At 52.8% G+C, this 13,239-nt stretch overlaps 1 protein-coding gene across 1 annotated transcript in view; it reads left to right on the top strand.

The window, feature by feature from the left end:
• LOC106563953 (ferredoxin-fold anticodon-binding domain-containing protein 1) overlaps window positions 1–3,005 on the top strand; it is a gene marked incomplete at its 5' end in the record, with an annotated part of 17,693 nt that extends 14,688 nt beyond the window's left edge. The window contains 2 exon segments of the mRNA XM_045711577.1: window positions 231–1,127; window positions 1,306–3,005. Coding sequence (XP_045567533.1) covers window positions 231–1,103 — 873 coding nt within the window.
• Window positions 3,006–13,239: the final 10,234 nt, after the last annotated feature.

Here is a 13,239-nt window from a genome sequence, read left to right as displayed (position 1 = left end):
GAGAGGAGTGTGTAGGTGAGGGAGAGGAGTGTGTAGGTGAGGGAGAGGAGTGTGGAGGTGAGGGAGAGGAGTGTGAGGGAGAGGAGTGTGTAGGTGAGGGAGAGGAGTGTGGAGGTGAGGGAGAGGAGTGTGAGGGAGAGGAGTGTGTAGGTGAGGGAGAGGAGTGTGGAGGTGAGGGAGAGGAGTGTGGAGGTGAGGGAGAGGAGTGTGTAGGTGAGGGAGAGGAGTGTGAGGGAGAGGAGTGTGTAGGTGAGGGAGAGGAGTGTGAGGGAGAGGAGGGTGTAGGTGAGGAAGAGGAGGGTGTAGGTGAGGAAGAGGAGGGTGTAGGTGTTGCGGGGTACGTGCTGCGTCCTTCTCTACTGCCTCAGACGGCGATCCTGAGACGGGAGAGAAAACGCAGAGAGAGAGAGGAGGTTCTGCATGGCGTGAGCGGCCTAGTCTTTCAGAGAGTTCACATCAGTCCCTGGTCCCCTCCTGCCTTCCACCAGCTCCTCCTCTGGGGAGCATGGCCCAAAGCCTCTCAGTCAGTCCCTGACCTGGGACGGAGTCTGGAGCGTCTGCTGACCCGCTACGGGCTTTCCCTGGCTGAGGAGCAGGGGTCGCTGTGGCTGGCGGCCGAGCCAATGGGACGGCTAGGCCGGCTGTGGGCTGATGACCTCGCCGATGGCGTCAGTGTGTGTCTGAACCTTGACCTCCTAGCGTCACTGGTCTACTCCCTACCTGACTGGCGCCTGCTCTGGTCACCTGACCCACGCTTCCTCAACCACTTCCTGCTCCGCCCGTTGCTGGAGCAACCGTTCCGTCCCTTCTCCCTGTTTCCACAGAGATTTGTTTATGACATCAGCTTCTGGGCGGGGTCAGACTGGCAGGAGGCAGAGTTTCATGCTGTCGTCAGAGAGGCCAGTAGAGAGACGGTAGAGAACGTTACGCTCGTAGACACATACACACAGACCGACACACACCCTGACCTAACACACACCAGCTACTGTTACAGGCTCACCTATCGCTCACACACACACGCCCTCTCACATACACACGCACTCAAACTCCACACACACCTGCAACACCTGCTGTCCACACGCATGCACCTCACCGTCAGGTAGCGTCCGTCAGGTAGCATCCATCAGGTAGCGTCCATCAGGTAGCGTCCGTCAGGTAGCGTCCGTCAGGTAGCGTCCGTCAGGTAGCATCCGTCAGGTAGCGTCCGTCAGGTAGCATCAGGTAGCGTCCGTCAGGTAGCGTCCGTCAGGTAGCGTCCGTCAGGTAGCGTCCGTCAGGTAGCGTCCGTCAGGTAGCGTCCATCAGGTAGCGTCCATCAGGTAGCGTCCGTCAGGTAGCGTCAGGTAGCGTCCGTCAGGTAGCGTCCATCAGGTAGCGTCCGTCAGGTAGAGTCCGTCAGGTAGAGTCCGTCAGGTAGCGTCCGTCAGGTAGCGTCCGTCAGGTAGCGTCCGTCAGGTAGAGTCCGTCAGGTAGCGTCCATCAGGTAGCGTCCGTCAGGTAGAGTCCGTCAGGTAGCGTCCGTCAGGTAGCGTCCGTCAGGTAGCGTCCGTCAGGTAGCGTCCGTCAGGTAGCGTCCGTCTGTGTGTGAGAGGTGAGCGCAGTGTTGTAATATGCTGTAGCAACACTTTCCAGACAATGAAGCTGGTGGTTGGTGTCAGGCTGGTGTTGGTGTGGTGTTGGTGTCAGGATGGTGTTGGTGTCCGGACGGTGTTGGTGTCAGGGCAGTGTTGATGTCAGGACGGTGTTGGTATCAGGGCGGTGTTGGTGTCAGGACGGTGTTGGTGTTGGTGTCAGGGCGGTGTTGGTGTCAGGGCGGTGTTGGTGTCAGGACGGTGTTGGTGTCAGGGCGGTGTTGGTGTCAGGACGGTGTTGGTGTCAGGGCGGTGTTGGTGTCAGGACGGTGTTGGTGTCAGGACGGTGTTGGTGTCAGGGAGGTGTTGATGTCAGGACGGTGTTGGTGTCAGGACGGTGTTGGTGTCAGGGAGGTGTTGGTGTTGATGTCAGGACGGTGTTGGTGTCAGGGAGGTGTTGGTGTCCGGACGGTGTTGGTGTCAGGGAGGTGTTGGTGTTGATGTCAGGACGGTGTTGGTGTCAGGGCGGTGTTGGTGTCCGGACGGTGTTGGTGTCAGGGAGGTGTTGGTGTTGATGTCAGGACGGTGTTGGTGTCAGGGAGGTGTTGGTGTCCGGACGGTGTTGGTGTCAGGACGGTGTTGGTGTCAGGGAGGTGTTGGTGTCCGGACGGTGTTGGTGTCAGGGCGGTGTTGGTGTTGATGTCAGGACGGTGTTGGTGTCAGGGAGGTGTTGGTGTCCGGACGGTGTTGGTGTCAGGGCGGTGTTGGTGTTGATGTCAGGACGGTGTTGGTGTCAGGGAGGTGTTGGTGTCCGGACGGTGTTGGTGTCAGGACGGTGTTGGTGTTGATGTCAGGACGGTGTTGGTGTCAGGGAGGTGTTGGTGTTGATGTCAGGACGGTGTTGGTGTCAGGGAGGTGTTGGTGTCCGGACGGTGTTGGTGTCAGGGCGGTGTTGGTGTTGATGTCAGGACGGTGTTGGTGTCAGGGAGGTGTTGGTGTCCGGACGGTGTTGGTGTCAGGCGGTGTTGGTGTCAGGGCGGTGTTGGTGTTGGTGTCAGGACGGTGTTGGTGTCAGGATGGTGTTGGTGTGGTGTTGGTGTCAGGCCGGTGTTGGTGTCAGGGAGGTGTTGGTGTCCGGACGGTGTTGGTGTCCGGACGTTGTTGGTGTCAGGACGGTGTTGGTGTTGATGTCAGGACGGTGTTGGTGTCAGGATGGTGTTGGTGGGGTGTTGGTGTCAGGACGGTGTTGGTGTCCGGACGGTGTTGGTGTCAGGGCGGTGTTGATGTCAGGACGGTGTTGGTGTCAGGGCGGTGTTGATGTCAGGACGGTGTTGGTGTCAGGGCGGTGTTGGTGTCAGGACGGTGTTGGTGTTGATGTCAGGACGGTGTTGGTGTTGATGTCAGGACGGTGTTGGTGTCCGGACGGTGTTGGTGTCAGGGGCGGTGTTGGTGTCAGGGCGGTGTTGGTGTCCGGACGGTGTTGGTGTCAGGGCGGTGTTGATGTCAGGACGGTGTTGGTGTCAGGACGGTGTTGGTGTCAGGACGGTGTTGGTGTCAGGACGGTGTTGGTGTCCGGACGGTGTTGGTGTCCGGACGGTGTTGGTGTCAGGGCGGTGTTGATGTCAGGACGGTGTTGGTGTCAGGGGCGGTGTTGGTGTCAGGACGGTGTTGGTGTCAGGACGGTGTTGGTGTTGATGTCAGGACGGTGTTGGTGTCAGGACGGTGTTGGTGTCCGGGCGGTGTTGGTGTCAGGGCGGTGTTGATGTCAGGACGGTGTTGGTGTCAGGGAGGTGTTGGTGTCCGGACGGTGTTGGTGTCCGGGCAGTGTTGGTGTCCGGGCGGTGTTGGTGTCAGGATGGTGTTGGTGTGGTGTTGGTGTCAGGATGGTGTTGGTGTCAGGACGGTGTTGGTGTCAGGACGGTGTTGGTGTCAGGGCGGTGTTGGTATCCGGGCGGTGTTGGTGTCAGGATGGTGTTGGTGTGGTGTTGGTGTCAGGACGGTGTTGGTGTCAGGACGGTGTTGGTGTTGATGTCAGGACGGTGTTGGTGTGGTGTTGGTGTCAGGGCGGTGTTGGTGTCAGGGCGGTGTTGGTGTTGATGTCAGGACGGTGTTGGTGTCAGGGCGGTGTTGGTGTCCGGACAATGTGTCAGGGAGGTGTTGGTGTCCGGACGGTGTTGGTGTCAGGACGGTGTTGGTGTTGATGTCAGGACGGTGTTGGTGTCCGGACGGTGTTGGTGTCAGGGCGGTGTTGGTGTTGATGTCAGGACGGTGTTGGTGTCAGGGAGGTGTTGGTGTCCGGACGGTGTTGGTGTCAGGGCGGTGTTGATGTCAGGACGGTGTTGGTGTCAGGGCGGTGTTGGTGTCAGGACGGTGTTGGTGTTGATGTCAGGACGGTGTTGGTGTTGATGTCAGGACGGTGTTGGTGTCCGGACGGTGTTGGTGTCAGGGCGGTGTTGGTGTCAGGGCGGTGTTGGTGTCCGGACGGTGTTGGTGTCAGGGCGGTGTTGATGTCAGGACGGTGTTGGTGTCAGGACGGTGTTGGTGTCAGGACGGTGTTGGTGTCAGGACGGTGTTGGTGTCCGGACGGTGTTGGTGTCCGGACGGTGTTGGTGTCAGGGCGGTGTTGATGTCAGGACGGTGTTGGTGTCAGGACGGTGTTGGTGTCAGGACGGTGTTGGTGTCAGGACGGTGTTGGTGTTGATGTCAGGACGGTGTTGGTGTCAGGACGGTGTTGGTGTCCGGGCGGTGTTGGTGTCAGGGCGGTGTTGATGTCAGGACGGTGTTGGTGTCAGGGAGGTGTTGGTGTCCGGACGGTGTTGGTGTCCGGACGGTGTTGGTGTCCGGGCAGTGTTGGTGTCCGGGCGGTGTTGGTGTCAGGATGGTGTTGGTGTGGTGTTGGTGTCAGGATGGTGTTGGTGTCCGGACGGTGTTGGTGTCAGGACGGTGTTGGTGTCAGGGCGGTGTTGGTATCCGGGCGGTGTTGGTGTCAGGATGGTGTTGGTGTGGTGTTGGTGTCAGGACGGTGTTGGTGTCAGGACGGTGTTGGTGTTGATGTCAGGACGGTGTTGGTGTGGTGTTGGTGTCCGGACGGTGTTGGTGTTGATGTCAGGACGGTGTTGGTGTCAGGGCGGTGTTGGTGTCCGGACAATGTGTCAGGGAGGTGTTGGTGTCCGGACGGTGTTGGTGTCAGGACGGTGTTGGTGTTGATGTCAGGACGGTGTTGGTGTCAGGGCGGTGTTGGTGTTGATGTCAGGACGGTGTTGGTGTCCGGACGGTGTTGGTGTCAGGGCGGTGTTGGTGTTGATGTCAGGACGGTGTTGGTGTCAGGGGAGGTGTTGGTGTCCGGACGGTGTCGGTGTTGATGTCAGGACGGTGTTGGTGTTGATGTCAGGACGGTGTTGGTGTTGATGTCAGGACGGTGTTGGTGTCCGGGCGGTGTTGGTGTCAGGGCGGTGTCAGGGCGGTGTCGGTGTGGTGTTGGTGTCCGGGCGGTGTTGGTGTCCGGGCGGTGTTGGTGTCCGGGAGGTGTTGGTGTCCGGACGGTGTCGGTGTTGATGTCAGGACGGTGTTGGTGTCAGGGAGGTGTTGGTGTCCGGACGGTGTCGGTGTTGATGTCAGGACGGTGTTGGTGTTGATGTCAGGACGGTGTTGGTGTTGATGTCAGGACGGTGTTGGTGTCCGGGCGGTGTTGGTGTCAGGGCGGTGTCGGTGTGGTGTTGGTGTCCGGGCGGTGTTGGTGTCAGGGCGGTGTCAGGGCGGTGTCGGTGTGGTGTTGGTGTCCGGGCGGTGTTGGTGGCAGGATCCTTCCATCTAATCTGATGGAGCCTTCAGAAAGTTTTCTCAGCTCTTGGCTTTTTCCAAATGTTGTTGCGTTACAGCCTGTAATTATTGTGTCACTTGCCTCCACATTTACCCCACAATGTCAAAGTGAAATGATGTTTTTCCAAATGTTTACATATGAATAAAAAATGTAAAGCTGAAATGTGCTGAGTCAATAAGTATTCAACCCCTTTGTTATGGCCTAAATATGTCCAGGAGTACACATTTCCTTAATAAGTCACATAATAAGTTCCACATAAGTGGGCTCCCTGGTGGTGCAGCGGTCTGAGGGACTGCATCTCAACACTAGAGGGCTCCCTGGTGGTGCAGCAGGTCTGAGGGACTGCATCTCAACACTAGTGGGCTCCCTGGTGGTGCAGCGGGTCTGAGGGACTGCATCTCAACACTGGAGGGCTCCCTGGTGGTGCAGCGGTCTGAGGGACTGCATCTCAACACTAGAGGGCTCCCTGGTGGTGCAGCGGTCTGAGGGACTGCATCTCAACACTAGAGGGCTCCCTGGTGGTGCAGCGGTCTGAGGGACTGCATCTCAACACTAGAGGGCTCCCTGGTGGTGCAGCGGTCTGAGGGACTGCATCTCAACACTAGAGGGCTCCCTGGTGGTGCAGCGGTCAGAGGGACTGCATCTCAACACTAGAGGTGTCACTACAGTCCCTGGTTTGAATCTAGGCTGTATTACATCCGGCCGTGATTGGGAGTCCCATAGGAATGGGTGGCCAGTAATAAACTGGTCCTGAAGTCTCTACTGTTTTAGAGCGTTTTATGTGGTGCTAACCATTCTCTAAGCCTTAGACCGCAATTGACCGGTAATGAATATTGTGGCTGTTGAGCAAGTTGAAGGAGAGTAATTTACTTGGTGTTATCTTAGATTGTAAACTGTCATGTTCAAAACATGTTCAGTGCATTTGGAAACTATTAAGACCCTCTGACTTTCTCCACATTTTGTTACATTACAGCCTTTTTCGAAAATGTATTAAATAGTTTTTTCCCCCTCATCAATATACATACAATACCCCATAATGACATCACAATACCCCATAACGACATCACAATACCCCATAATGACATCACAATACCCCATAATGACATCACAATACCCCATAATGACATCACAATGCCCCATAACGATAAAGAATAAAAAACAGGTTTTTAGAAATGTCTGTACATATAAAATATTCTATTTACATAAGTATTCAGAGCCTTTACTCAGTACTTTGTTGAAGCCCCTTTGGCAGCAATTACAGCCTCGAGTCTTCTTGGGTGTGACGCTACAAGCTTGGCACACCTGTATTTGGGGAGTTTCTCCCATTCTTCTCTGCAGATCCTCTCAAGCTCTGTCAGGTTGGATGGGGAGCGTCGCTGCACAGCTACTTTCAGGTCTCTCCAGAGATGTTCGATCGGGTTCAAGTCCGGACTCTGGCATAGACACTCAAGGACATTCAGAGACTTGTCCTGAAGTCACTCCTGCGTTGTCTTGGCTGTGTGCTTAGGGTTGTTGTCCTGTTGGAAGGTGAACCTTCGCCCCAGTCTGAGGTCCTGAGCGCTCTGGAGCACATACCACAATGGCACCGGAGGGGATGGCCGTTTTACGGGCTCCTAACCAACAATCAATCAGTCAAATGTATTTATAAAGCCTTTTTTTACATCAGCCGATGTCACAAAGTGCTATACAGAAACCTCCCTAGAAAGGCAGGAACCTATGAAGAAACCTAGAGAGGAACCAGGCTATGAGGGGTGGCCAGCCCTCTTCTGGCTGTGCCGGGTGGAGATTATAACAGAACATGGCCAAGATGTTCAAATGTTCATAGATGACCAGCAGGGTCAAATAATAACAATCACAGTGGTTGTAGAGGGTGCAACAGGTCAGCACCTCAGGAGTAAATGTCAGTTGGCTTTTCATAGCCGATCATTCAGCGTTAGAGACAGCAGATGCGGTAGAGAGAGAGAGTCGAAAACAGCAGATCTGGGACAGGTAGCATGTCCGGTGAACAGGTCAGGGTTCCATAGCCGCAGGCAGAACAGTTGAAACTAGAGCAGCAGCACGGCCAGGTGGACTGGGGACAGCAAGGAGTCATCAGGCCAGGCTAGTCCTGAGGTGTGGTCCTAGGGCTCAGGTCCTCCGAGAGAAGAGAAAGAAAGACAGAAAGAGAGAATTAGAGAGAGCATATTTAAATTCACACAGGACACCGGATAAGACAAGAGAAATACTCCAGATGTAACAGACTGACCCTAGCCCCCCGACACATAAACTACTGCAGCATAAATACTGGAGGCTGAGACAGGAGGGATCAGAAGACACTGTGGCCCCATCCGATGATACCCCCGGACAGGGCCAAACAGGCAGGATATAACCCCACCCACTTTGCCAAAGCACAGCCCCCACACCACTAGAGGGATAGATTTCAACAGAAATATGGCTGAGACGCAAGGAAAGTTAAAGGAGAGGGGGTACAACAATGATCAGATTAATACTGCCATTGAGAAAATTCAAAACAAAACGAGACATGACCTTTTTCAAGGTCAGTCTCGCAAAAAGACGCATTCTTGCGTTCTAACTACCCGCTATTCAAAGTGCTCTGAACAAATTAAAGGAATCGTTCACAAACATTGGCACATTCTGAAATACGATGATAGTCTCGGTAATGTGTTTTCGGACCTTCCCTTGGTCGTATTCTCGCGGGGTAGAAATCTCAGAGACCAATTGGTTCACTCTGATTTACCACCCCAAGATATTCCTGAACAGCGTCTATTTGCGCCCATACTGGATGGAAATTACAAGTGTAATGGCTGTTCTCAATGCAATGGCACTTATAAATGTAGATCCTTCAAACTCCCCCAAACAGGGAAACAGATCCCAATCAAAGGTGTTTCCACCTGCTCCACTAAGACAGTTATTTATCTTATAACTTGTCCTTGTGGTAAAATGATGTGGGTAAAACAAAGCGTGAATTAAAAGTACGTATCTCAGAGCATCGTAGCACCATTAGGTGCAAAAACTTAACTTACCCAGTTGAGGCCCACTTTTTGGAAGCGAACCACTCGATTTCGTCTCTGCGTTATATCGGCATCGAACACGTCGCCCTCCCGAGGAGAGGGTGTGACCTTGATAATTTATTGTTGAAACGAGAGGCTGCCTGGATCTTTAATTTAAAGACTCTTGCTCCCTTCGGTCTCAACATAGACTTTGATCTGAAGCCATTCTGGTGATTATTGTGATTTTGCCATTGTAATTGTTTGTTAGATACATTTTAGACTACAAATGCTATGATCGTATGCTATCCATTTGTTTGTCTTTTTGTATGTTCTTTGTATGCCATTTTTTTAAATATTTGAGTTAACCAATGATATTAGGCCATACTTGGCCATGATTACAGACACCTGTGTGTCTCTTGACACTATATAAATGACTCATCTCGCAGTGTTTGTGATGATACCCTGATGAAGACAGCTTCGCTGTCGAAACGTTGGTTACTACATTTTTGCATCTGAGCTCTTAGAGTGTGCGGCTTTCCTTTATTTTCTAGGATATAACCCCACCCACTTTGCCAAAGCACAGCCCCCACACCACTAGAGGGATATCTTCAACCACCAACTTACCATCCTGAGACAAGGCCGAGTATAGCCCACAACGATCTCCCCCACGGCACGAACCCGAGGGGGCGCCAACCCGGACAGGAAGATCTTGTCAGTGACTCAACCCACTCAAGTGACGCACCCCTCCCATGGACGGCATGGAAGACCACCAGTAAGCCAGTGACTCAGCCCCTGTAATAGGGTTAGAGGCAGAGAATCCCAGTGGAGAGAGGGGGAACCAGCCAGGCAGAGACAGCAGGAGCGGTAGAGATACTCTCAATGATCGGCTATGAAAAGCCAACTGACATTTACTCCTGAGGTGCTGACTTGTTGCACCCTCGACAACTACTGTGATTATTATTATCTGACCCTGCTGGTCATCTATGAACGTTTGAACATCTTGGCCATGTTCTGTTATAATATCCACCCGGCACAGCCAGTAGAGGACTGGCCACCCCTCATAGCCTGGTTCCTCTCTAGGTTTCTTCCTAGGTTTTGGCCTTTCTAGGGGAGTTTTTCCTAGCCACCCCTCATAGCCTGGTTCCTCTCTAGGTATCTTCCTAGGTTTTGGCCTTTCTAGGGAGTTTTTCCTAGCCACTGTGCTTCTAAACCTGCATTGCTTGCTGTTTGGGGGTTTGAGGCTGGGTTTCTGTACAGCACTTTGAGATATCAGCTGATGTAAGAAGGGCTTTATAAATACATTTGATTTGATTTGAAAGGCGGTTCGTCGCTCCAGTGCCTTTCCGTTCACCTTCACAGCGCTGGGCCAGGCTACTACACTCAATCTTAGGACCTACTGAAGAGATGAGTCTTCAATAAAGACTTAAGAATGGTACCAACACATCCTCCGAGAGCAACTTCTCCCAACCATCCAGGAACAGTTTGGAGACGAACAATGCCTTTTCCAGCATGATGGAGCACCTTGCCATAACTAAGTGGCTCGGGTTTGTCTTATCAGGCTTAGGTTTGTTTTATCGGGCTTAGGTTTGTTTTATCAGGCTTAGGTTTGTTTTATCAGGCTTAGGTTTGTTTTATCAGGCTTAGGTTTGTTTTATCAGGCTTAGGTTTGTTTTATCAGGCTTAGATTTGTCTTATCAGGCTTAGGTTTGTCTTATCAGGCTTAGGTTTGTTTTATCGGGCTTAGGTTTGTTATATCAGGCTTAGGTTTGTTTTATCAGGCTTAGGTTTGTTTTATCAGGCTTAGGTTTGTTTTATCAGGCTTAGGTTTGTTTTATCAGGCTTAGGTTTGTTTTATCAGGCTTAGGTTTGTCTTATCAGGCTTAGGTTTGTTTTATCAGGCTTAGGTTTGTTTTATCAGGCTTAGGTTTGTTTTATCAGGCTTAGGTTTGTCTTATCAGGCTTAGGTTTGTCTTATCAGGCTTAGGTTTGTCTTATCAGGCTTAGGTTTGTCTTATCAGGCTTAGGTTTGTTTTATCGGGCTTAGGTTTATCTTATCTTGATTATTGTCCAGTCATGTGGTCGAGTGCTGCATAAAAAGACCAAGTTAAGCTGCATCTGGCCCAGAACAGAGCGGCACGTCTTGAGGAAATGTACAGTATTATACAGAGCCATGAGTGCATGGGACTCCCTTCTATCTTATAGAGCACAAACGAACAGCAAACCTGGTTTCAAACAAACAACTAAAGCAACAACTCACGGAACAACGCATCTCCCCCATGTGACCTACTGGTTGTATCTCCCCCATGTGACCTACTGGTTGCATCTCCCCCATGTGACCTACTGGTTGCATCTCCCCCATGTGACCTACTGGTTGCATCTCCCCCATGTGACCTACTGGTTGGGTGTCCTGTCATGTGACCTACTGGTTGCATCTCCCCCATGTGACCTACTGGTTGTATGTCCTGACATGTGACCTACTGGTTGTATCTCCCCATGTGACCTACTGGTTGCATCTCCCCCATGTGACCTACTGGTTGCATCTCCCCATGTGACCTACTGGTTGCATCTCCCCCATGTGACCTACTGGTTGCATCTCCCCCATGTGACCTACTGGTTGTATCTCCCCCATGTGACCTACTGGTTGCATCTCCCCCATGTGACCTACTGGTTGCATCTCCCCCATGTGACCTACTGGTTGCATCTCCCCATGTGACCTACTGGTTGGGTGTCCTGACATGTGACCTACTGGTTGCATCTCCCCATGTGACCTACTGGTTGCATCTCCCCATGTGACCTACTGGTTGCATCTCCCCCATGTGACCTACTGGTTGCATCTCCCCCATGTGACCTACTGGTTGCATCTCCCCATGTGACCTACTGGTTGCATCTCCCCCATGTGACCTACTGGTTGCATCTCCCCCATGTGACCTACTGGTTGGGTGTCCTGACATGTGACCTACTGGTTGCATCTCCCCATGTGACCTACTGGTTGTATGTCCTGACATGTGACCTACTGGTTGCATCTCCCCCATGTGACCTACTGGTTGCATCTCCCCCATGTGACCTACTGGTTGCATCTCCCCCATGTGACCTACTGGTTGCATCTCCCCCATGTGACCTACTGGTTGCATCTCCCCATGTGACCTACTGGTTGGGTGTCCTGACATGTGACCTACTGGTTGCATCTCCCCCATGTGACCTACTGGTTGTATGTCCTGACATGTGACCTACTGGTTGCATCTCCCCCATGTGACCTACTGGTTGCATCTCCCCCATGTGACCTACTGGTTGCATCTCCCCCATGTGACCTACTGGTTGCATCTCCCCCATGTGACCTACTGGTTGTATGTCCTGACATGTGACCTACTGGTTGCATCTCCCCCATGTGACCTACTGGTTGCATCTCCCCATATGACCTACTGGTTGCATCTCCCCCATGTGACCTACTGGTTGCATCTCCCCCATGTGACCTACTGGTTGCATCTCCCCATGTGACCTACTGGTTGGGTGTCCTGACATGTGACCTACTGGTTGCATCTCCCCCATGTGACCTACTGGTTGCATCTCCCCATGTGACCTACTGGTTGGGTGTCCTGTCATGTGACCTACTGGTTGTATGTCCTGACATGTGACCTACTGGTTGCATCTCCCCCATGTGACCTACTGGTTGCATCTCCCCCATGTGACCTACTGGTTGGGTGTCCTGACATGTGACCTACTGGTTGCATCTCCCCCATGTGACCTACTGGTTGCATCTCCCCCATGTGACCTACTGGTTGGGTGTCCTGTCATGTGACCTACTGGTTGTATGTCCTGACATGTGACCTACTGGTTGCATCTCCCCATGTGACCTACTGGTTGCATCTCCCCATGTGACCTACTGGTTGGGTGTCCTGTCATGTGACCTACTGGTTGTATCTCCCCCATGTGACCTACTGGTTGGGTGTCCTGTCATGTGACCTACTGGTTGCATCTCCCCCATGTGACCTACTGGTTGCATCTCCCCCATGTGACCTACTGGTTGCATCTCCCCCATGTGACCTACTGGTTGCATCTCCCCCATGTGACCTACTGGTTGGGTGTCCTGTCATGTGACCTACTGGTTGCATCTCCCCCATGTGACCTACTGGTTGCATCTCCCCCATGTGACCTACTGGTTGCATCTCCCCCATGTGACCTACTGGTTGCATCTCCCCCATGTGACCTACTGGTTGCATCTCCCCCATGTGACCTACTGGTTGGGTGTCCTGTCATGTGACCTACTGGTTGCATCTCCCCCATGTGACCTACTGGTTGCATCTCCCCCATGTGACCTACTGGTTGCATCTCCCCCATGTGACCTACTGGTTGCATCTCCCCCATGTGACCTACTGGTTCGGTGTCCTGTCATGTGACCTACTGGTTGCATCTCCCCATGTGACCTACTGGTTGCATCTCCCCCATGTGACCTACTGGTTGCATCTCCCCCATGTGACCTACTGGTTGCATCTCCCCCATGTGACCTACTGGTTGGGTGTCCTGACATGTGACCTACTGGTTGCATCTCCCCCATGTGACCTACTGGTTGTATGTCCTGACATGTGACCTACTGGTTGCATCTCCCCCATGTGACCTACTGGTTGCATCTCCCCCATGTGACCTACTGGTTGCATCTCCCCCATGTGACCTACTGGTTGTATCTCCCCCATGTGACCTACTGGTTGTATCTCCCCCATGTGACCTACTGGTTGGGTGTCCTGTCATGTGACCTACTGGTTGCATCTCCCCATGTGACCTACTGGTTGCATCTCCCCATGTGACCTACTGGTTGTATCTCCCCCATGTGACCTACTGGTTGTATCTCCCCCATGTGACCTAC

The sequence above is a fragment of the Salmo salar genome, unplaced genomic scaffold (assembly GCF_905237065.1).
Source record: "Salmo salar unplaced genomic scaffold, Ssal_v3.1, whole genome shotgun sequence".
NCBI lineage: Eukaryota > Metazoa > Chordata > Actinopteri > Salmoniformes > Salmonidae > Salmo > Salmo salar.
This window is presented reverse-complemented; position numbering and strand designations above follow the sequence as displayed.